Source organism: Cynocephalus volans, chromosome 5 (assembly GCF_027409185.1).
Source record: "Cynocephalus volans isolate mCynVol1 chromosome 5, mCynVol1.pri, whole genome shotgun sequence".
Taxonomy (NCBI): Eukaryota; Metazoa; Chordata; class Mammalia; order Dermoptera; family Cynocephalidae; genus Cynocephalus; species Cynocephalus volans.
In genome coordinates, this window is record NC_084464.1 from 111,685,562 (window position 1) to 111,710,929 (window position 25,368).

The 25,368-nt window shown below is 38.5% G+C and overlaps 1 protein-coding gene across 3 annotated transcripts in view; it reads right to left on the minus strand.

Moving 5' to 3' along the window:
• Positions 1-1,018: 1,018 nt before the first annotated feature.
• Positions 1,019-25,368, minus strand: part of PPIL6 (peptidylprolyl isomerase like 6) — a 28,611-nt gene continuing 4,261 nt past the window's right edge. For 2 of the 3 annotated variants that reach the window (XM_063097953.1, XM_063097952.1), the window contains 6 exons: positions 23,190-23,378; positions 19,997-20,059; positions 19,746-19,893; positions 15,630-15,686; positions 5,893-6,028; positions 1,019-1,130 (listed from right to left, as the gene is read on the minus strand). In XM_063097953.1, the coding sequence (XP_062954023.1) occupies positions 1,019-1,130; positions 5,893-6,028; positions 15,630-15,686; positions 19,746-19,893; positions 19,997-20,059; positions 23,190-23,378 (705 nt within the window). Of the gene's footprint in view, positions 1,131-5,892; positions 6,029-8,475; positions 8,560-15,629; positions 15,687-19,745; positions 19,894-19,996; positions 20,060-23,189; positions 23,379-25,368 lie in introns of all 3 variants that reach the window. The other variant, XM_063097951.1, reaches the window with a different exon arrangement.

Consider the following 25,368-nt stretch of genomic DNA (forward strand, 5'->3'; position numbering starts at 1 on the left):
TGCAGTGATTCCCAAATGACTAGTGCCCAGCTGTCTAAATAAGAATCACAGGGGAGAGAGCATAATGAACACTGAATCCCTGTCTCACACCTAGAGACTCTGAGTAGGTCAAGGACAGGGTCCAGCACTCTGTATTTAAAAAGTTCCCCAGGTGACAGGGGTTGAGAACCCTAGATTAAGGAGCAGCTGATAAAGCTGGATCTCCAGAAACATCACAGGAGTCAACCACCATGGGGACTGTAACCCAAACCACTGGTTTTCAGATGGTATGGCTCAGAGAGACAAGAATTATATTCATGTCATATAAAAACATCCAAAGTGTACATACTCTTTCTGAATGCTATGTATAAATAATGACATATTACAACAAATGGTTTTTTCTATTGCATCTCTTCTATCTGGTTATTTACCAAGTTGCTCATAGTAGAAATATAATTACAGACAACAACATAATTCTATTTACAAATGTTTTAGAATTCAAAGACTTAGTTATGGTGCTAAATTAAGAATGTTTTGGCTGCAAGTAATACAATACTTAACAGGAGCATAAACAATACAGGTGGTCTATCTGTCTAATACAGTAAAAAGTTCAGAAGTATGTGGTTGCTAGTATTGGTCCTGCAGCTCAAGAGGTGGGAGCTGACATCTCTGCAGTTCTCTTGGCCTTTCTTTCATGGCCACAAGGTGACAGCTGCAGCTCCAGCCTCTCTGCATTCCAGACTGGATGAAGAGAAGGGGCCAGACCACTAGTGTTCTACCTCTGTCTCACCGGCCAGAATGATATCTCATGCCCTCTCCTGGCTGCAAAGGAGGCTAGGAAATTGAGCATTTCACCTTTACAGTCTCTATGGTATCGGCAGGAAAGGAAAATAGGGAGAGATTGGGTGTTAGATGAGCCAATCTACAGTGTCTGCCACAGCTTTCAAATTAAATTTTATCAAGCACTGTTTAATTAAATTTAGAAACAGCTTATCAGATACAAGGTAATACATTATCTTAGAAAATATTGATATAAAAATCAGGCATAAAGATCTCCACTGTCAGTAATTCTACATAAATGTAACGGTCTTTCATTCTTTGTTGAAACTAATTCTATTTGTTTAAGAACTTCTGTTCCTTCAATCAATTGCCTACATAGGAGAAAAAAATGGAAAATTTAGTCAGTCGTAAATTTTCACATTTAGCTTACATTCCCAAATGGAGTCCTACCCAGCTAGTGTTAAGGCTATTTCCTACAAATTAAATTAACAGTCATAAATATCTTAAATGGCTCTAGATGTGCCTGGTTTGCCACACCTACAACCAGCACCATAATCTAGGCTGCTGTCCCCTCCTGCTAGCCTGCTGTAGTAGCTGCCTTCCCTGCATCTGCTCTGGCACCCTTCCCATCTGTTCTCCTCACTGCAGTTAGAGTGATCTTTCAGAAATACAAATCTGATGTCACCTCCCTACTTAAAACACTTCAATAATTTCCTGTTATCCTTATGATAAAGAGCAAAAATCCCTACCAGTGCCTTCATGGTCTGCTCCCACTGCCCCTCAGGGATGTCTTGCTGCATGCTCCCTCTTGCTGTCTTCTCCAGCCAGACTGGCACTCAGCTCCTCAAGAGGTCCACGTTCCCTTCCTGCCACAGCTGTCCCCTTTGTTTTTGCCTGCCACCACCCTTCGCTTGGTCACTTCCTGGCCTTCCTTTAGATCTCAACTCAGGCATCACTTCCTTGGGGAAGTTTCCCAGGCCTCCCTGCTTATGTCAACTTGCCACTCTCCTTTATAGGAGTTCCCAGGGTTGAATTCTTACATTTATTTGCAAGCCTCTTTGATTAACAATACCGGGGGTCTATTTGTCTCATATAGTAAGAAGTTCTTCCTGGTTCTCACATAAGAGGAGGGATCACGCTTTTGCTCAGTGCTCAATGCTTAGCACAATGCCTGGCACACACTAGGCACCTAATAAAAGAGAGGTCAAAGCCCTGCTAGTTTGGATCTCTATAGACACTCGCTGGCCATGAGCTAGAACTCCCTGAGGAGTGGAGCTGTACTTTTGATGGTTGTTTCAATGTGTGGACTGGGGCAGTGGCTGAGGGGAAGGGTGCAATTTTCATCTCATGAATCTTTACAGGGGCGTGGTCAGTGCCGGCACTGACCAAGCACTAGCTCTCTTTTTGCCTCTGGGCTCTATTTTTGCCATCCCAATCAGAAACCATGACACGGGGCAACACGAGGTACATTCTGAGGATGAAGAGCAGAGGGTAAATGGACACATTCCCCTCTGTCCAAAGAGGGTATGAAGCCTATTATCCAAATGGGTTTCACAAGTATCAAGAGAGCACTTACTATGCGCACTTCTCCACTGTGACAGGTATTAGGGTATGAAATGAGTGAGACCCCAGTCCCTGCTTTAAGTTATTCACAATGTGCCAGAGAAGATAAAAAAAGCTTTTGCTAATCAGGGAGGTTTCTGGCCTAAGCCTTAAAAGGATTTTAGTAGATAAAGGGAGGCAGAAAGGAACAAGGTAAGCACAGGCCCAGAGACTCTTCTGGGAGTGATAGTACTATGGCCTGGCTGCAGCTCAGCTGCCCATCTACAAATTGCCTTCAAATTTACATCTCCAGCCCTGACCTCGCTTGAATATCTACCTCCCGAGATGTTGCCAACTGGCTGTCCTACAGATGTCTTAATCTGAAATACAGCTTATCTAGCATGAACTCATGGTCTTCCCTCCCAAATCCTCTGCCTTGTATTCTCTATCTTGGTGGGTGGTACCAACCATCCGACCATTTCCCAAATCCTAGGAGTTATTCTAGACCTGTACTGCCCAGTATGGTAGCCACTAATCACATGTGGCTATTTAAATTTAATTAGAAATAAATCAAATATAGTTCCTCAGTCATACGAGCCACATTTCAAGTGCTCGGTGGCCACGTGTGGCCTGTGGCTGTTGGCAGCACAGACTACAGGACATTTCCATCGTCTCAGAAAGTTTTATTGGACAGCATTGCCCTGGACTCTGCCCAGGCCCTCGCCCTCAACATCTACAGAGTTACCAAGTCCCATAAGTCTAACTTCTCAGTATTGCTTGAGTTTGTCCACTTATCCCTGCTTATTTGTACTGCCAGTGCCTAAGATCAGGACTTCATTTATGGCCTGTTACAATGATAGTTTTTTAACTGGCCTCTCTACCTTCATCTTCATCCTTTGCCAATTCAGTTCCTCACTTCTGCCAAAGAGATTTTTTTCAAAATGAGAAGCTAGTCATGTTGCTCACAATTTAAATTACTTCCATGGCTCCCATCCCCTTTGGGTAAGGCCCACGCCAGCAGCATGATACCCACGGCCCATTGGGCCTGGGCTCTGGCTGTCTCTCTTCTCTAGCCTTACTGTCTTCATTCTCCCCTGGGCACTAAGCTCCAGCAAGAACAGTCCACTTGTAGATAAGATGCTCTTTTACTCCTTAGGGCCTCTCTGCAAAAGCTCTTCACTCTTCCTCAAACTGATTTGACTAATTGTGATTTATACCCTTCTCTATCTGGCTAACTTCTACTTAATTTTCACTACAGTTCACCTTTCCATGAAGTTTTCCATGACCCCCTCCACCTTAAGGGTTTCTTAAGATGAAATTAATTCCCCCTACCACTAGCCCCAACATATACTTCCCTTCTTCCATGTGTATGCGTGAATCTTACAGGCCTGTGTTTTGGTATTCTTTCCCTATGGGGCCAGTGGGCAAGGTCGTGCTCTGTGGATTGCTTCAGTCTCTCCTGAAGGGCCATTCCCAGTATCATTCATCTGAAGAAGGGGCAGGTTCATGTACCAGAAACTAGAGTTTGGAAGGAGGGCCAGCCTCAGGATAGGAAATGTCTCTCTAAACCTTGCTAACCACATCTGGGCTTCCAGAAGCTCAGGCACACCTGGGGATGCTAAGAGATGATAGTGAAGAGTCAGCCCTACAACTGCGAAGGAAGGTATCCCTGAAGGAGTTATATTTTATGTAGTTTAACTAGATTATCTAATTGACTATTATTATCTTTCTGCTTCTCCCTTAGTGTTCTGTAAAGTCTTGTTTAAATATTCCAGCCCAACCTCAACTATGATTTGGAGCTTTAGGGGATAAATTGAGATCATATGTGGGCCAGAACAATAAAATGTGGTGATGACAACAAAAATCAGAGATTTCCCCAAGAGGAAGGTAAATCATGGAGACCAGGAATCATCAAAAGAGACCAAGCACTCTTCTACTCCATAGCCATCCCATAAGGATCTCCATTTATTTTTACTAAGGAGTTGGAGGGTGTTTTTACCCCTCTCTCCTGTGTTATCCAATGCACCCTTTACCTAGCCCATGTCTCACAGTCATATAGTTGCTGGTTTTTTTGGTCTGTCTTTCCTAATATACTCAAAGCTCCCTGAAGAGCAGGAATTGTGCCTCGTCTCTCTTTCTCCTGTGCTGAGCACCGTGACTGCAGGTGCCTAATAAAATTCTGGTTGAATGAGTCAGGAAGATCACAGAAGTGAAGGCTGAAAAAAAAGGTGTCGGGCCAGAGATTGAAGGACCTGGAATGCCACTCCAGACTGTAGGTCTATGCATGTGCAAAGATGGTGAATGAGGCATTAAATGTTTTAAAGTTGCCACATTTTTGTTTGAGAAAGATACCTTTAGCTGAGATACAAAGGATCACCAAGTAGTTCGTAGATGGTGGAGAGATTGTCAGCAAGATGACAGAGAGATTTAAATGATCCAAGAAATGGTGAGGGTTATTTGGATTTAATTCAAGAATGCATTTTCAAAATCAGAATATAGTTTATTTAGGACCAGGGAAATCGGAAGTCAGCTCATTATTTTAGGTTATGCATTTTAATATAAAGTCATCTCTTTAAAGATATTTTTTGGATGAAAATATGCTTTCTACTTTTTCAGCCTGGAAATATCACAGAAAGCATTACACTGAACGAATTATTGTGGTTAAAATTAACATGGGCGTGAAATTTCTTCATGGGCTGAAGAGTCCGTAATCATCCCTATGCAGTGGCTGGAGTAATCTAATAGTTATTCAGAAAAATTCTAACACTTTACATCATTTCAGGGAAGGAAAGTAAGTTCCACCTCATATTCACTTCAGTAATCATATAGAGAAATGAGACAATGGAATGATAAAAATTATATCATCACCACTTTAGGTCCACATGCCTATAAGCATTTTGTTAATAATATTCTAATAAGAATTATCTGAGATGTTTCCATATTTAAAATTCTTCAGTTAAAAAAAATTTACATGTAACTTGAATAGTTTTCATCTATCGCTTCATGATGTACATGGACAATTACTTAAATGTCTTCACCTCCTCACCTCTGCATAGATCTACATTACTAAACACTATGGTATGATTTGCAGTAATTAGAACTGATATATCCTTGAGACTGAAGATAGACAGACGGATGTACGGATGGATGGATCGATAGAGAAACAGAACATTATCATGGCTGTGCCTGTATGGTTTCTGTGTTTTTATAGATAGCAAGCTTTTCATAAAATATTTCTAAATATGTTTGTCTATATTTGTATATTTTTGCTTTTAAGCCCTATCTTTCACTATGCTTAAACTACGTATAATACTTATCCAAATCATTTTAAACCACATTTTTACATGTGTGACTGGACACATGTAAAATATCACAGAAAGCATTACACTGAAGGAATTATTGTGATTAAAATTAACATTGGCATGAAATTCCTTCATGGGCTAAAGAGTCAGTAATCATCCCTATGCAGTGGCTGTAATAATCTAATAGTTATTCAGAAAAATTCTAACACTTTACATCATTTCTGGGAAGAGAAAGTAGGCTCTACCTCATATTCACTTCAGTAATCATAAAGAGATACAATGTACGTACCCAAAAGCCACATATTTTCTATCTAGATAGGGAGTTGCTTGTAGTGTGATATAGAATTGTGACCCATTGCTGTGACGGCCTTTGTTGACCATTCCAAGAACTCCTCTTTTATTATGAGGAATTGAAAAGTTTTCATCTAGGAAAGATAATAATCAGTAGGTCATTAAAATATTTCTATTATCTCAATTGATTATAACATGTAAGAACAAATAGAACCCTTGGTAACAATTGCAATCATATTTATCAATACATTCTAAATTGTAAATATTCCATTTGTTTCATATTACTTTCAAACATTTAAATGGGGTGTTAAAAAAAGATATCTTATTAGAACTACTGGAACATTTAGCTTTAGTTTATCTTTACCATAAGCTAAAAACAAGAGTTCCAAGAAAATTAATAATGTAAAAGGAAGTACATACTTTGCTTAAGAATAAAGGTCAGCAAATTTTCTTATGTTGTTTGGCAGCACTAATTCATTCAAACTACCAACGTGATCATTAGAAACACCTCCTCTGAGAAGTTCTTCACAGACCCGCTCCCCAGGTTCCCCACTTCCCTGGTAGCATCTTACACATAGCTTTACAATCCTTTAACACTCTATGTAATCATTGGTTTACATGGTGTTTCCACTCTAGTATGTGAAGGCAAGGACCTTGTCTCACTGTAGCTTTAGCTGCAGGCCTCCTAGCACATTAACTGGCATAGGTGTGGCCCTAAATGTTGATGATGAAGGGAAATTAATTTATCCTTATTTTTAGTAATCTTCAAATAAATTTTAATCTCAAAACTTATATGTTTGACCAAGATTTTGTGGAAAGTGATAGTTTTTTTAGTGTAAGGTTAACAAGTCAAAAGAATTGTATGGTAGTTGTCAGGCTATCATTTTTTGGAAGTATCATTCCCAGCTTTGCCTCCAAGTTCAAACACAGAGGAAGTGACAAATGAGAAGTTCAATGAAAGTTTTCACTCAATAACTTTATTTTTATTTTTATTTTTTTTTAATAAAAAATGACCGGTAAGGGGATCTTAACCCTTGGCTTGGTGTCGTCAGCGCCATGCTCAGCCAGTGAGTGAACTGGCCATCCCTATATAGGATCCGAACCCATGGCCTTGGTGTTATCAGCACCACACTCTCCCGAGTGAGCCACGAGCAGGCCCTCACTCAATAACTTTATAAAGTTCCGAGAATAATTGAGAGATATGAATTATTATGTCCATAAAATGTTATTAAACTGCAATTGATGACTATTCTTACTAAGTTTCAAAACTAAGCAAACTAACCAATTAAGCAATATCTGTGGTGGTTACTTTTAGATTGTTAAATTGCAGACTGAACAGAGACCTCTAAAATCTTATGAAATGCCAATAAGGCATTTTTGTACAAATGAGTCTATATAATCACACTGATGCTCTGTATTCATATAACTGGAATATAGAAATAATCCATTAATTTCATGGAAAATTGCACAGAATGGAAATCTGCTCAAAGCAAAGATTCAGAGAGTTTTTAACAAAATGGTATTTGTCTTTGCTCTTAGATACTACGATTAATTTTTCTTAAATTCTGTAACAGGAAAGAGATTTATAAAGTTCAAACATTTTTACTAAAAATTCTGTGATTATGGGAGAACTTTTAAAGCAGCTAATCATAACACCCATCAAAAAAATCTACCTGTGTGAAAGCCCATTGTATTAGTCTGTTTTGTGTTGCTTATAACAAAGTACACTGAAACTGGGTAATTTATGAAGAAAACAAAAATTATTGCTTACAGTTTCTGAGGCTAGGAAGTCCAAAGTCCATCTGGTGGTGGCAACAGTGACCGAGGGGTCTCACATTGCAAGATGGTGGAAGCAGAGAGAGCAGAGAAAGACAGACTCTCCTCTTCTTTTAAAGCCCTCAGAACCACACCCTTGGCCACCATTTTTAACCCATTCACTACTACAAGGTCCTACAGTTCAATCTCCTTAAGGCTCCACCTTTCAATTACCATAACAGGAATTCCTACTCTCTTAACAGTCACAGTGGGGGCTAAGTTTCTAATACATAAAACTTGGGGGACGCAGTTCAAGCTTTGGGGAGTTTTGGGGGGACATAATTCAATCTACTACATCCATGTATAAAACAGATTTTCAAAAGGGTCAAGAGCCCTTTCATCTCCTGAAGATACCTTTTCAGGACAGTGTGGAACTCCTTAGAGGACAATTTGAAAACCACTTCTGTAAAGGGACAGAAGAAAGTATGTTTTAAAAGGTGTAGATAGTCCCTGACTCGCAAATTTAAAATGTACAATCCTGAAAATATGTGTGAAAATGAAGTGACTTTATTATGGACTCTGTAAGTACAGAATGTTCACGTGGATCCCGAGCACCTGAGGCTGAGGTGCTTCCATATGGGCAACAATGGCAGAGTCAAGGAGACTGCTTGGTGGCCTACTTTGGATGATTTCGTATGAATCAAATGAAATCATGTGCAGGAAAGAACCATATTCACTCTAAACAACTTTACAGACAAAGTATTACAAGACAAACATAAATGCTCTTTTGTTTTGCCATGTGTCTCTGACTCATTCTTTGATCTGCCCACTTCTCTGTACTTCTCAATCTTTCCAACTCCCCTTCTTTCCTTCTGCCTCTTTACAATTCTTTCCAAGCTCCCTTGAAGCTCTAAAGTTCAAAAGCTATAAATTTTTAAAAAATTCTTTATTGATGTAAAATTCTCTGGGTTTTTTTTTTTCCCCAATATAAATAGTAAATTGTTGATACATTTCATTTATCACTTAAAACTCTTAATTAAGTTGCTTTACACTCCCATGATAGAAAAATGTACCCTATGGCAGTAAACAGCATTGTTGAAGGGGGCTGAGCCTCTTTGGATTTATTTAAATGGGGCAGAAGCCCAAGTAGAGGGATTTTTATTCTCTTTGTTTGATGAAAAATAAGACCACTGGTCAGTAAATAGGTTTGATTTGAGCCCATTCTCTCTTGAGTGTTTCTGCTAGGGATAAAGTATGTGTGAGAACAAACCATAAATAAATCAAGAGATGAGATTTGCCCATGTAGGAAAAGAGGCTATTTATTTAAGACTTAAAAGTTGTGATTCCAAATAGAGCAAAGAAGACTTTCCTCAAGTTAAAAAAAAAAAAAAAAAAAAGATTAACCAGTTTATAAAATAATCATCTAGTTAAATTATATATTATTTATTTCATTCTTTTAAATTTGCAGGAATAAACTTAATATTAAGTGAGTTTTGTGGTTACAGTTGTTTTTAACAAGCCCTCAATTTTAATTCTGCATCTCATGGAAATAAGATCCAAGGAGAGAAAGGGGGAGAAAGAACTGACGGCTGTATTAACATTCCCGTGGGGAAACCCATGCTTTAGCTCTTTTGAGCACCAGCCATGCTGTCTTTCACAGTCACTCATCTTTCCTTTGGGAATATCTCTCCTTTTCACTTGATTGCTTACTGAATTTTTTCTAATTCATTGCTGCTAGACCAACCAAGTAATAAAGGCTTCGCTGAACACACTGGGCCTCCACGAGCACCAACATCTGAAGAACAAATACCCACAAGTAGTCTAAGGATGGACGGTTGGCACAATCAGCAGGATAACCAGCAGAGGCACAGGGATGTCCGGTGAGGAGATCAGCAAGCAGATCAGTCTCCTACTGGACAGAAGGTCCACATTCTGTATGAAACTGTGCCTCCAAGGGCAAAGAGTTTGGATGATGAGCTTATTATGGCTGTGGGGTGGAGAGAGATGGTGGATTCTCATCAGGGATTAAGGCGGCCAGGAAAGCTTCCAAAAGAATCCTCTCCCTATCTGCAATGTCTTATATGAAGACTCAACTCAAAGCTTCCTTGCACCCCCAACTCTCCCGGGCAGCTTTTCTTTTTTTTTTTTTTTCACGCACCATTCAGTTCCTTCCTTTGTGATAGCAACCGGCACAGCACCTGTGGTTTATCTGTTTAAACACCTATCTGCATGAAAACACCAAAATCCTTCAGGGTAGAAGCTTGGTCATTGTTTCCTCAGGTCCCAGCGCCATGTAGGCACATAACTAGGACTTCAATGTTTTATGAATGAGTAAATAAATGGTGTCACTTGCATGTTTTCATTGATAAAGGCGAAGGAATTTAGAAGGAAATTAGCTATTTTCCCTTTCACTTTGGCCATTGGTTCAATAAGATTTTTTTTAACCTTTTTATTATATTAAAATATAGACACAAAAAACTAACATAGTTAACGAGTTATTATAAGGCAAACACCGCTCTAACTACCACTCAGGACAAAAGAAAGAACTTTGCCAGCTTCCCTTGAAGAAGTTCCTTGTTAAATGCGCCCCCCCCCGTACTCAAAACTAACGATTCCCCTGATTTTTATATAATCATGCACTTAATGTATCCTTATAATCATCCAAATGTGCATCCCTAGGCATGAGAGTTTAGTCTTTCCTACTTTAAAAGACATGTTATGCCTTTATAAGCCTCTTAATCTGCAGGTTCTACCTCCATCCCTGTCTTTTCCTTACACTTTATCTATTAATCAGCCTGAGATATTTAACCTCTGGTAGAATTTGCTAATTGCACACACACGGTGCAGTTCAAGATGTTTCTCTGTCCTCTATCCTGTCAGTTCTGCTATAATACTTGCTTTGAAAATGCAAATTTGTTCTAGCTAGATTGATGTATTAGGGAATGGCTTGAGCATTATGAATTTTACCCCTGCTAACATGCTTCCTCCGTGAGATACTCTGGGTGAATGAAAACTGCATCCAGCTGCATGGAGCCACATAGGAAGACCCACACCTTAGACATCTATCAGCCACCTCAGATGGTGGTATAAGCCCCACCCACCCACATCTGGGGTTCTGATTTCAGAAACCACTCCTTCCACCACTTCAAAACAACTCAAAAGCTGCAACTCTTCCCACATGCACCTCCACAAACAAACTTCAGGTCTTTTTCAAGGTAAAGTGACATATTTATTATAGCATTTATGTTTCTTGACCATTTAACTGATGTAAAATTGTGTTACTGTTTTTTAGGTTACCAGTTTGTTTTTTAATGTGTCACTAGGGGAGTTTTTTTATTTTTTAACCTCATTTTTGCAGTAAGCACTATGGTTTTTGAGGGGTTTTTTGGTCTTTTTTTTAAAAAGATGACCAGTAAGAGGATCTTAACCCTTGACTTGGTGTTGTCAGCACCATGCTCTCCCAAGTGAGCAAACCGGCCATCCTTATATAGGGATCTGAACCCATGGCCTTGGTGTTATCAGCACCACACTCTCCCGAGTGAGCCCCGGGCTGGCCCTAGCCCTATGGTTTTTTATTGCACAATGTTGCATAATGCAGAGATTTTTAGGAACACATATGTCACATTATAACAGAACTAAGTGCATTTTTTTGCACATTTCTAGCTGGGTCCAGACACTAATCAGACATGTGTTCCATCCCTTGGGTTCCATCCCTTTGGTAGTGTGTTCTTACAACAGAAGGCTCATAATGTCTGCTTATCCCTGTTTCTGTGAAGTTAGCAGATATTGATGCAGCAAATGCCTAGATACATTATTTTAGTGGGGATAGCAAAAGGGTGATATTCTAATTCTATTATTTCTTTTTCATTTATTAATTGGAATACTTTCATAAAGAGATGTTTCCCCTTACCTACAATTTGGTACAGTTCATATAGGAAATGCAAGATTAAATGTTTCTTTGCCTATATTTCAAGATAATGAATTGTTTTCCTATCATTCCCCCAGTGGTGACCAATTAGGCTTTATTTTATAATATAATATTATTATGAACACATGGATATAAAATATTTGGTGGGTTTAGGTCAATTGCAGTTACTATTCTTTTTGACACTCAAATTACTCCATCTTTGGCCAGTGAAAGCCTCTTCAAATTCACTTCTGAGAACACAACAATCACAGTAATTATTTGAACTTGTTAAGACAAGTGAACAGATATGATGTTGATGGGGGGAGGGGAGGGGGAAAGGGAGGGAGGAAAAGGAGGAATTGGTAAAGGGACATGAAAATCAACTACACTGTATATTGATAAATTAAAATTTTTAAAGAACTGGCTTCGGAGGCCTTTTGACATGACTCTAGTAATCTTTAGTAGTGCTGTTGCTATCTGATAGAATATGAGCTTCCATGTTGATTTTGTACATTTCCTGCCTGAGACCTTGAATCTTCCATTTCTCCCACAAACTCTGGTTTCTCTAAGTGAGAAATGACATTTCAAAACAACAACCTAACTTCTTGTAGTGCTCATTGCTACTAGATTGGCCATTGTTTACAGACCTCTTCAATGGACAGAGCTATATATATATTGTTAGGATACTTCTTGAGTTTAAAATGATATTTCCAATTTACATTCAAGACTATGGAATATTTTACTTATTAGCCTCTATTATATTTCATCTGTATCTTCCTTCTCCCACATTGAAAATCCTGATTCTCAAGGACACAGAAAACAATGAAATTACAATATTCCATAGTTACACATTGACTTTATTCCACATTACATATACAACAGTCTCATAATAACAGTACTATCACCACCAATATAATTACTGAGACTAGTTTAAACATTTTTTTTGCATATATTCATTTTTTTCCATCTTTTAAGTAGACTCTATCTCCATTACTCAAGAATATAGTCATTACACATGCGCAATCAGCCCAGCAAGGACCACTTGGTGGAAAGCGCCCGGGGCTCTCCTGAGCTGGCGTGTTGGAGGGCCGAGGGCCTCAGCCATGTACCCAACACCCACAACCAGCCCAGCAACGGCCACTGAGCTGCAGCAAGAAGGGCCCAGGGATCCCGACCTGGGGTGGTGAGGGGCAAGGGCTTTTGCCACACCCCCCGACATCTGCACCCAGCCCAGCAATGACAAAGCCACTGCTGGAAGCCCCCTGGTTTTCCCTGTGGTAATGAGAGGGTGCCACAGCCTCAATCCTGCCTCTCCTTCCTCTTTCTTGCATCTCATTTCCTTCCCCTTTCCCCCTCCCCCTGCCTCCCAACTGCTCTGCAACAACATCATAGAATGTAAAAAATGATAATATTAATAAAAAGATTAGATCCTAAAAAAAAAAGAATATAGTCATTACATATCATACTCTTACCCTTTTTGTCCTCACTGAATTTTAGTTCTATAGGTAAAGCAGTCCCCCCCTTATCTGCAGGGGTATATCCAAGACCCCAGTGGATGCCTGGAACTGCAGATAGTACTGAACACTGTGTTTTTTCCTTATACATACATACCTATGATAAAGTTTATAAACTAGGCATAGTAAGAGATTAACAACAATAAATAATAATAAAATGGAACAATTAAGTAAACTATAAGGGTTACTTGAACACAAGTACTGCAATAGTGTGACAGTCGATCTGCTAACCAAGAAACTACTAATAGACTAACAAATATAGTACACTACTAACAGACAGTGTAGGCAGCATGGATGCACTGGACAAAGGAACAATTCACATCCTGGGATTTCATCATGCTGCTCAGAAGGCTGTGCAACTTAAAACTTATGAATTATTTCTGGAATTTTCCATTTAATATTTTTGGATCATGATTGACCTTGGGTAACTGCAACTGTGGAAAGTGAAACCACAGGTAAGGGAGGGATTACTATAACTGCAGTATATTATTAATGCTCACCACCAGTCCTATGTCAAGGTTTCTCTTATAATTTGGTTGTGTGAAACTCATTCTGTAGTAGATTCCTTAGGAAGGAATTATAGAAACACTATTCACTGAAGTTTTGCATGTTGATAACACTGTGTGCCCTTTATAATTCAAAGTCAGTTTGGCTGTTTATAAAATCCTTAGCTCACATTTCCTTGAGTATCACATTACTCCATTTTCTTCAGGCATAAAGTGTCATTGTCAAAACATATGATGATAATCTAATGTTCTTTCCCTTATAAATCGTTTGCTCTTTTTGCCTAGATTCCTGAATATTTTTTTCTTTTTCTTTAATGTCCAATAATGTTACTAAAACATGTCTTGGTGTTGGTTGTTTTGCTTCAGTATTGTCAGGTATGTGGTATGCTCTTTCAATAAGTAGTTTCAGCTGTTTTTACTTTATATGAAGCATAAACATTCTTACTAGAGATATATAAATATTTTTACTTGACATATAAACATACTTGAAGTATATAAATTGTCAAAACTCAAATATCTAAGATATATGCATTTTATTAAAATTTAATAAATATATCTTTGATATTCAGTTTGATGCTGTGTAACCACCATATAAAATAAGATATAGAACATTAAATCCTTTTATTTTTCACAGTGGTTTTCTTTAATTATAGTTCTTAGTATTCATTCTGTTCCCTTGCATTGTTTAATTCCTTAGGGATACCTATCATCCACATGTTGAATCTTCTCTATCTTTAATATCTGTTACTTTCTGATGAATCCTTTTTACTTTCTTCATTTCTTTTCGGTTCTTAAAAGTTCTCTCCTCCTACTTTCTACTTCTTTTTATCCTTCTGTTGTGTTTTTATTTGCTCTTGTGTTCCTTCTAGCTTATTCATTTCTGAAATTATCTTTCTATTATTGCTAATTCAGTTTTGTCACCTTATGTCTAAGTTTTTCTAATTCTGACTTTCTAATTCTCTCATTTTCTCAATGCACTTTTGCTTGTTTTGAGACAGACTGTTACAGTTTCGATCTATTCTGTGAGCATGTCTTTCTAGTGTGCATTCATTATCTGTAGTGACTTTGCTCCTGATTCTCTTTTTCCTTACAATAACCTTGAAACTTTCTATTGTTCATTTTATGTAAAAGTTATTTTCCTAAATGTTTAGAAGGAGGGGCCACTTTAGAAGGAGAGTAGGTTTTCTAACTTCACAAAGCTTCCTCTTGAGCTGTTTTCATGTAGTATTGAAAACTATGGCGGCTTACTTTCTGAGACCTCCTGGCTCTGTTCCCATTCCCCCTTCATCACTACTGTTCCTACATCCTGCATGATTCTGATTCCATTCCCACCAGTGTGGGCCTGTCCTGGAAGAGAGCCTTGTCAGAGCAGTTTCAAGAGTTCACAGGGGTTAGACTGCTTCAGCCTCTTTAAATCTTACTGCGGGCCCCTTGCACTCACCCCTTATTGGCTGTTTGGGGGTTCTACTCTCAGGTCCATCAGATGCCCTGCTTTCTCCAACACAGATGCTGACACCATGCAGATTTCGTGGCTGTTGGTTGTCAGTCCTCACCGTTTGCATTTTGGAATTCATATAGATAACCCTGTCACATAGTTTTGTTGTAAATATTATCCAGAGTTTTCAGTTCTTCTGCTTAATTATTTTGGCTGTTTTATGTTGGGGGTTGGAAAAATTTAAAAACTATGTCACTGCCACTATCATCTTCGCAGACTCCCCCAACAACAATCTTAATGGGAGGATTATCAAGATACTAATTCTTAGTGTCAGCGTGGCAAATTACAAGACTTAAAAACATAAACTCCCTTTGACCCTACAATTCTAATTCTGAGATTTATTCTAAAGAAATAATCTAAGTAGGCAAGTGGAAAAATGTGCATACAAAGCTATTCTGGACTGGACTAGAATGCTTTCCCCGCTTCTCATTTTTAACTCCCACTTTTACTATACATATAATCCCCAATACTATCTTATTTAGAGTTGGAAAACTATACAGTCTTGTTAAGTTTAAATAATCAACGAATATATGACTGACAAAATGTAAAGATAAATACCTTCAAATGTTGGTCCATAAATTGACTCTCCATTATCTCCTTTTCCAGCTACTATATCTGAGAGAAAGCAATAAACATTAGAATTCTGAGACTAAAAAACAGTTAGAGTACAATAATGAAAGGGAAAAATGATGCTTTAAATTATGATTCCACTTATACCGATGACCAGAATAAGCTACCTTTTGTTTAATATCTATACCACAAAGATATTACTATAATAATTTCTCATGTATTTTCTAAGCACTTTTACATTAATGATCCCATTTTTTCCTCATAATAATGTTCATAATAATTTATAATGCAAAACCTTTCAAATAATAAAGTAGTAAAATTATAATTGTGGTCACAATTTAAAGAAAATGTATTTGCATAAATTCTGCTCACTTCACAAGTTATTCCATAGCCCCTCTTGCTTTTCAGAAAAATGGAAAGATTCAAGTGAGAGGATGAAAATAGGAACAACAGCAAGTTCTTTTTAGAATGTGAAAAAAAAAAATAGGTGCTGTAAAAAGAAGTCATGTTCAAATTTCCATTCCTATAGTTACCCTATATTGATAATTCATTTATTTACCCAGTATTTTGGAAATGAAGTACCTTTGAAGTCATGAGTTTTTCCTTTAGATATTTATATGATGTGCATATTTTGGCTTAGGCAATGCTCCCACTACAAAAAGACTCTATGCACTGGTTACTTTTTTTTTCATACATCCACATGTAAAAGGGAAGCAAAGCTAACTCTAGTGAAAACTGAGGTCTCTGAGGTAGGTCTGTCTTCTGTACACCGCCCCCCGTCTCCCCATCGGTATCCCTCAGTGCTTTAATCCACCTCTCCTTTAATACAGTATTCAACAAATATTTGTTGAAGGACTGTGTTATTTTTACTTAGCATGAGAAATTTATATGTAATAAAAGTGTGCTATTCCTTTTTTAAAGGGATCTGATACAACAGTATGTGGAGGGAATTTATCTGGGAATGGGCATGTAGTAGCATTTAAGTTATACTATTCCTAAAGCTGGTTCAGAAGTTAATTGATAAGCCTTCAGTCTCCAACTCTACTGTGCCTAACACTCCACCCATGACTCACTCCACAGCCCTCAGCAGTCAGGAGGATGCCGTAATGTTAAGCCTCTCCCAGCACCAATTCCTTCAGATCCTAGAGTTTGCTTTGCTAAGGCAAATGTGCCTAGGTGGGCCCCCTCCCCTGCTAACATCGAATCATGAGTCACACTCCCTTGTCCCATACACCTACACCCCCGACATTACTCTGGTCTTCTGCTTCAGATATCCCAGGTGAATATTTCATCTTGACACCATTTCAATAAGTATTTACTATTATTTTTTGTGGCCATAACCCACCCTTTTAAGTATTTTGTGGCTATAACCCACTTGAATTAAGTATTGTGTACATGATATTATTTCTATGCCTCTGACAACAAACTCAGAGATACCAAGTAGATGTTGAAAACAAACTTTTATGTCAGATAATTTTGATTTCAATCTTGATGTCAGTTACCTTTTCCAAGCCTGTTTTCTCGTCTGTATAGATGGGGATAACGGTTACTCCCTCAGAGGCAGCTCTGAGGATTAAATGAAACAATGTAGGTAGAGCACATAGGGCAGTACCCTGAAGAGCATCATGCACATCCATTAGTGGCTGCCATTACTGTGCAGCATCAGTGCTAACAGAGTGCACCCTCTCATTATCATCATCTTCGCCATCATTATGCTCAATATGATGATGATGATGACAATAAAATGCATCAAATTGTATTTTAGATCCTTCTGAAGGCAGGCCTTGTGGGAAGCATTGAAGAAATCCAACCAAAGGGGCATAACGACTTGATATCTTCTTTAACTTTGTACTTTAGAAATGAAGAGAATGTAAGTTTCCTGTTTAACTATCTCTTCATTCATTCATTTTTTAAAAATTCAATTTTATTTATTGTTTTATTTTAACATTTACTTGTACATTTTCATGGGGTACAGTATGTTGTTTGAATACATGCATATACTGCACAATGATTCACTTAGGGTAGATAGCATAGTTTTGTACCTGTTAGTCCCACCACTTCTCCTTCCTTCCAACCCCTTCCCTCCCAGCCTTTATTAAACACCTACTATATGTGAGGCACTGTTCTAGAACCTCGAATGCAACAGTGGACAGATAGATAAAAATCTTTGCCCTCTGGAATTTATATTCTAGTGAAAAGAAACAGACAATAAAACAAATGAACTAAGAAACATAGTATAATATATCTAATAGTGAAAAGTGCTGTGAAAAAAAAATAAAGCAGGGTAAGGGTATAGGAGAGTGGCAGGTCAGGGGTGAGAAGAGGTTTGTGGAGAGGAAGGTGGCAGTTTTAAGTCGGGAGGTCAGGTAAGCCCCTGCTGGGAAAAGTTCCAGACAAAAATCAGAAATGGATAAGGGAGGGAAGCAAGGTGGTATCCGGAGGAATAGCTGGGCAGAGTGTGTCCCAGGCAAAACAGACAACAAAAGATCTCCAGGCCCATATGTACCTGATGTGCTTAAGGAACAGCAAGGAGGCCAGTGTGTGCAGCAGAGTGAACGAGAGGGAGATATCAGAAGATGAGATCTGGGGGTGGGGGCAGTTGGACTGTGCCAGGTCTGATGGGCCCAAAGGGCAAGCAATAGTGTCTGGAAGCATCCTAAGGCACAGCACAAAACCACATTTAGCTCCTGTACTCTAAAATTCTACACTGCCCTGTGAGAATGTGACATCTGCAGAGAAAAGAATATTTCCAGAGCTTGGCACTTTCAATACACTACGCCACTGGATCCTTACCAGATCCTGTGATAATAAGTACCTGCTTTTTATGATTAAGAAACTGATTCAGAGTTGCTAAGTGGCTTATCCAAGGTGGTACAACTTATATGTATCAGAGTTTGAATTTGAATTTAGCAATCCAGTTTTTTTCCAACGTAATGTCCTTAACATTGCTGCCTCACTGTTTGAAAACATGACTCAAGTGCACTTGCAAGATTTACCTCACAAATAAATAAACAAAAACACAAACAAATAATATGACGTACTTTCCCAAAATCTTTTTCTGGAGGAGTTAAACCAAAAACAGAACAGAACATACTACATGAGAGTAACATTGAACTCAGTGTCAAGAACCCTGATACTGGCCCCCTTGAGGACTGTCTTATGCTAATAAAAAACAGAAAATAATCTAAATGCTCACCAGTGGGGAATTAAGTTGGTATAGCAATATGATAAACAAACAAAAAACTGAGCAGATGCTAAACATTTTGTATATTTATTGACAATGGGAAGATAATCATCACATATTAATTGGAAAAACAGTAAGGTTAAATAACGGTATTTGTGATATAATTTCATTTTGGAGAAGCTGAAGGAAAAATAGCTGCTTTCATGCAATTCTTGGAGTAAATCTACATTTTTCTCCTCATCAGCCTCAGAATGTTCTAGATCATACAAAAATATTATACATTAAATGTCTGCATATGTCATCACATTCAAGCAAATCTCCTTCCACACTAAGCCAATTTTTCTTAAATTGCTACTCGATTGCTCCTTATGGAATGTCTCCCAAAAGGCCTTCAAAATTTAATTTTGTACTGTCAATCAGACACCTAGTTTGTGTAAAGCCAAAAGCTTGAACTGAAAAAAAAAAGTAAAAATGGAGACCAAAATCCCTTAGGTATTTCTTTTCACTTGTAATAATGTAACATCTTAGGTAGAAAATAAGTTATTTTCCATTTATTCTCTTTCCAAATTCCTACCCTTAGAATGTTTCTTAAAAGCACTGTATTTCTAGTTATTTTTATGCATTTCGATGAGCATTTAAAATTAAATTTTGAAAAAAATGTTACCCTACTCTCTGATATCACTTTCTAATTTGGAATGCTCCTGGCAACATAATTTAGATTTATTTTAATAATTAGGGATTTTTAAAAAAGAATGCAAATATCTTAATTCATCATTTAGCCAAATAAAACATCCTTTAAAAATATGTATTTAACATTAAGTATATCTAATTCTCTATGCATTTCATAAAGTAGATAAACAAAATTTTGGACACTCTGATTTGATGTTGCAATTTAATTGTATTTAAGATTTTAAACTCACCTCCTCCTTGTATCCAACCATTCCGAACTATTCGATGAAAAATTGAACCTTTGTAATGTAGCTTTATGCCACTTTGAGAATATCCTGCTTTTCCTGTGCACAAGACCTGAAAATTTTTACATGTTTTGGGACATGCATCACAGTATAGCTATAAAATAAAGATAACAGGTTTCAAAGATTAAATATTTAACATTTTGACAGTTATAGATCCTACCTCCCCAACTTATTAAAAAACAATAAAAACCTCTTACCTCAAAAACCAATCTTCCAATTGGAGAAATATCAATACTGATGTCCAAGAACACAAAATCATGCTATTAAAATTAGGAAGAAAACAACAATGCAGGTCAACATCTTGTAAGAAAGTTTTAGAAGTGACTAAACATATAAGAGATATGTTTTCAGTGGTAAGATTTCAATAGCATTATGGATAATAATAATGGATATAACGGATAACATGACAGAAAAATTAAATGAATGACTTAAAGAACTTTATTTCATTTTATTTTATTGTTTTTGTAGCCTACATTACACATTTTAATGTACTGGCCAGCCACCAAAAAAAACAAAACCAAAAAACCCTTCAGTAGCAAAGCTTTGCACACAATTAACGTATCATGCAGGACTGACAGTCACAGGTGGCCTGGATATCCACTACATCACAAACAGTGTGAAAAGGAACCCTAGGCAGTCCCCTTGGGGAAAGAAACAGACTGGGAATTCTTCTCTACTCTTTTCTTTCCTCAGTAGTTCTGGGAAAAGATCCTCTGTGAGTGCCATGGATTTGGTTACCATGTGTCCTGGATTTTCAGAGACAGCACAGATTAGCTACCCAGCACCAGGCCACATCCTTTTTGAGTGGGAAATTAAGGCCACTACATACACAAGATGTGTGGCACCAGGGTTGGGGAAGAGGAGGCTGTGCTTTCCAGTTATATTCAATAATATCCTGATGTGCACAGATGCCCCCAGCTCTTGTTTTCACTTGATATGCTTTCTGGTAGAGATGAACTTTTGTGAGGCTGTGTCTAGCCCTATAGAGAAGCATCCAAAATGAAAACAATAGTCTTCATCACAATAGCATTCATTTAGGGGCCAGAGCACATCTAATAGAGTACATTTCAAATCTTGGGCACCATTCTCATAGATAAAAATGCTACCTTATTTAACAAGGTGCATAACTTGCCCTGCCCTCTTTCTTAAGAATCTAGGAAACATAAATGAAATCATTTTAAATGTATCATATCATAATTTTATGTCACTCTAAACTTTTTTTTAAAATTAAAAGACTGAAATATTGTGCTGACATCCAGAAATAAAGTAGTACATCCATACTAATTATAATTGTGCCTCTCAGCTTCTGCACTACAAGTTCTTAATTATAAAAGAGAAAAACTAAAGAATAATCTAAAAGATAAACTAAAGAATAGGTTATGGTAAATTTCACAGGCTTAGAAGGAAAAAGAAGATATACTGGAAATCATGGTTGGCTTAGGAAATGAGTAAGTCCATTCAGTCATCATTAAACTTCCCTGTGTATCAATGTATTATTGTTATGGGGTTGTCAAGAATAGATAATCCTGAAAATGCTAATGAAAAGAGATCAGATGAATGCAATGCAAGGTAATGTCCCTGTCACCTAATAGCCAAAAAGCATACCATTCCAACCTGGAAGTAAGTCCCTGGGTTTTACTCAGCAAGAAAAGTCCACTCTTTGTGTAAAACATGTAGGGATTTTCTCTGATATCTAAGTTGTCTATCCTCACTGCCATGAATTAATTCAGGCTTTCATTACCTCTAGTCTATGCTACTACAGCAGTTTTCCAAATGGCCACCTGCCACCAAGCTCTCCCCTCTCCAGCCTGCTTCTTCACAGCCCTAAACATTTTTCCAAAAAAAGCAGAGGATTATGTCATACTCTTTATGAAAAGCTCTGTAGGCTTGGATTCCTTCTGGATAAAATCTAACTCCTTGGTTCAGAATGGACAGTAAATCATAATCTGACTGCAGCCTTTCTTTAGGATCTGTTGGACTTTTTTTTTTTTTTTCCTACTTAACATCTGAAGACCCTTCTTACCTGGGGAACTCCCTACAGGGTCCCAAACCCTTACTTGAACCTACAGGAGCCAGATTCTCCCTCTCCTCAATCTGACAGCCAGGTAGGTATGCCAGACAGCTGCTGCCTAGGGCCTTGGATCTGCAGGGAGTGATGCAAAGGTACAAGGTAAGTTGAGAGGTTAATCTCAGTGAAAGCGGCAGCGTGAACCCAAGCCAGCAGTGCCTCTGGCATCTCCTGGCCACACATTCTTGTGGCGTGTCTCTGGCCCTGTTTTCCTGCTGCCAGGACTCCCTTGGTTCTCTCCTGTTTTCCAAAGCCAGTTCACCAGTTTTCCTGTCAATTGTGTGATAACTCATATCCTTTCAACACATACCTTTTCTCTTAAGTTAATCAGAATAGCTTGGTACTGTTGGCCCCAAGAATCTTGACTGACACTCTCATTTTCCCAGCCTCATTCCCTACCAATTCTGGCCTCCTTGTTGTTCCCTGCCATTACCAAAGTACACCATGTACTTGTAGACTCTTGTACCTTGGGAATTAACTGCTATGAACAGTTAATTCCTCCCCACACCCCAGAATTTCTAGCATTTTCAAAGTACACTGTTTATTCAATCAAACATTCACTGAGCACCTACAATGTTTCAGGTCTGTTAGAGGCAGTGGTTCAATGAGGATGAATAAAAATTAATGAGATAAGGTCTGTGCCTTTGCATAGTTCAGATCTAGCACTGGGTCATTCTGTGGGCACAGGCCACCATGGGCAAGAAATAATTGTCAGCACATGGCAGTTGCTGCTACAAGGTTTCTAAGCAAAATTACAAAGTTCTTTTACCTCTCTTGCCATCCCACCCTGATGTTCATCTCTCGCCCCCTGGACCTCCTGCTTCATGACTCTCCTGTACCACTGGAGACCTCCCCACTGCCACAGCCTGTCTAGGCCTGCTCTCGCCACCTGTGTGCTGTGCTTTAAGATGTCACCTTTCTTCCCAGTCAAACTTTCCATTCTCTTAGTGCAGGAGCTCTCACCCAGGTGTTAGAAAGTTAAGATATTTCATACTAAAGATGAATGGATAGGTTTGATCTTCTCTGAGAGAGGTCTTTATATTTCAAAATGGGTATTTCAGGTAACAAATCTCTAATAGAGAGTAGAAATGTTTGTACAGGGATGTTCTCCTTGCACAGCCCATCTGCTGTGAGATACGTTTGCTTTACACGCCACCAAGCTGAACCCGGCCATACCGTAATCCTTTGCAACTGGATCATAACAAGGTCATTGAGGGCTTAAAACCTAGTCTCTACTCTTTTACACCCTCTTATATCAACAATTAATCAATATAAATGATCAAAAATTCCACTACTTTTCTTTAAAAATTAGTGTAACTTGCCTTGGTGTCTCTTAGGAATTTAGTGGAATAGTCCAAAGTAAGTGCCTCATAAAGTGCAGAGGGCTTAGTATCCACTATATCCCACACCTTGTGGGCCCATGTCTGAAGATCAAATGCATCACCCAAGAGCTGATCGTTAACAAAACACATCACGTGAGAAGAATATTCCCAGGTTTCACTCTTGAGTTCCTGTAAAGGAAGAAGAAAAAAAAATGTAATGGGGGAAAAAAAACTTGCTAAACCCATATTGCCAGAGCTTGTGATCAATTCTAGGACTGCATTTGTCAACTGTAGGATTGAATCTTTTAAAAATAAGTTTTTATCATCCTTCAGAATTTTGCTCTCAAAAATAATTTTAAAACATTTTAAGAATCTGACATACCAAAAGCAAAGAATGATCTAAAAAGTAATCTTAAAAATGTTACAATCATAGAAGATATATGGTATTTTGGTTAATAAAAATCATTGTGCGCATAGCATACTTGTTATATTAACTTGCAAAAAGCCCGTCTCTGCTTTCATTAAGCACGTTTTACCGTGTGCATACTTGGAAAGGTGAGGGATTTTGGGTAAGTCATGGTTTTCAGTGCAAAAGATTAAGAGAATGTTTGTTTGATGGAGGTGGGTCACGGTTAGGAAATGCCTCCTGAAAGCCAGCAGGGATTTCCAGGGTACAGTGAGTGGCAGTAAGGAAGAAAACTCACCTTCCTCAACACTTTCAGTCCAAAGCCCCTCAAAATGAAGTGTGTTAGTGTTTCCATCCACACAATGCTGACGGTTAATCTCCTAAATTCCCAATATGTGGCCACTGAGTTACGTCTCCTCTGAGATCTGGTTTAGTATTGCCCAATGCAAGCCCTGGCAAACAATGAGTAATTCGGGATAGCCATTCTGAAACTTTAGCGGGCAATCAGAATCACAGATTCCTGAGCCCCATCTGATTTTCTGATTCTGGGATAAGGCCTAAGAATTTGCATTTCTAACAACATCCCTGGAGGTACTGATGCTGCTGGTCTGGAGACTGCACTCGGAGAAATACTTGTTTGGGCAACAACTGGCCCCTCAACTTGACAACTTGCTCCATTCCCAGCTCCTCTCTCAGGAGATTTAATAACCTATTGCTTGCTTTCCATGACCTTATCAAAACCTGCTTCCAGGCAGAGAATAAACTTGTTCATGCTGAGCTGTAAATCACTGATAGAGCCTAGTGGTCAATACTCCCTGGAGTGTTTATATTTATCAGTGTTATATTTTAAAGGACCCAAAAGTTAAAACAAGGAAAAAAAATTAATTGTGGATATTTTAGTTAGCCTGATGGGAGAAATGTAATAGAAGGTACATTTTATTTGTAGGCTGAATATGTAAATGCCTTGTCTTGATCTCTTCTGTACAGAAAGAGACCTCCTCACCTGCCTCAAGATAGCAGGCCAGACCTGATGGTTTCTAGTGCTTTCCAGCACTAAGACTGGATGCTGCCTTGCTTAGAGGGGAAGAAGAGGCCTTCCCAAAGTCCCTGACACCATCTCCTTAAGTGGCATTGCATTCTGCTGAAGTATAAGGCCAGGTAGACCCAATGAATTGATTCACAGAGAACAAATGTGCTAAGAAGCACTATACGTAACATAAAGACACAATACTTACATTGAAGGAGAGTAAAAAAATAACTAAATAAAACTGGCCTGAGAAGGAAGAGAGGCTCCCACTCCAGAGGCTGAGTGTGGGAGAGGGAAGAAAGGAAGGATAAGGAAGGAAGTATACGTGGAAAGCAGCAGCAATAATTAACTAGAAAGTCTCAATCAAGAGAGAGGCAGGAGAAAGTGAAGACAAAACATGTCGAGGCAACCAAGGCTGAAATAAGAGGGGACCGGGGGAATGGAATCTACACCGGTCTCTAAGAGTACAGTGGGAATATGCAAGAGGAGCAGGGGCAAACCACAAACCATGAGATCTTAGTTCTCCTGTAGGCAGAAAACATGATACTCGTAGGCGGTATAATAAGTTTGGTGATAAAAATTAAGAAAAAAATATATTGTTTTATGTCAGGGTGATCAGCTGTCCCAGTTTGCCTAGGACTGTCCTAGTTTTAGCACTGAAATTCCCACATCTTGGGAAACTTCCCAGTCCCAGGCAAACAAGAACCATTGGTTACCCTAGTTGTTGTAAGGATTAGAATTTTTAT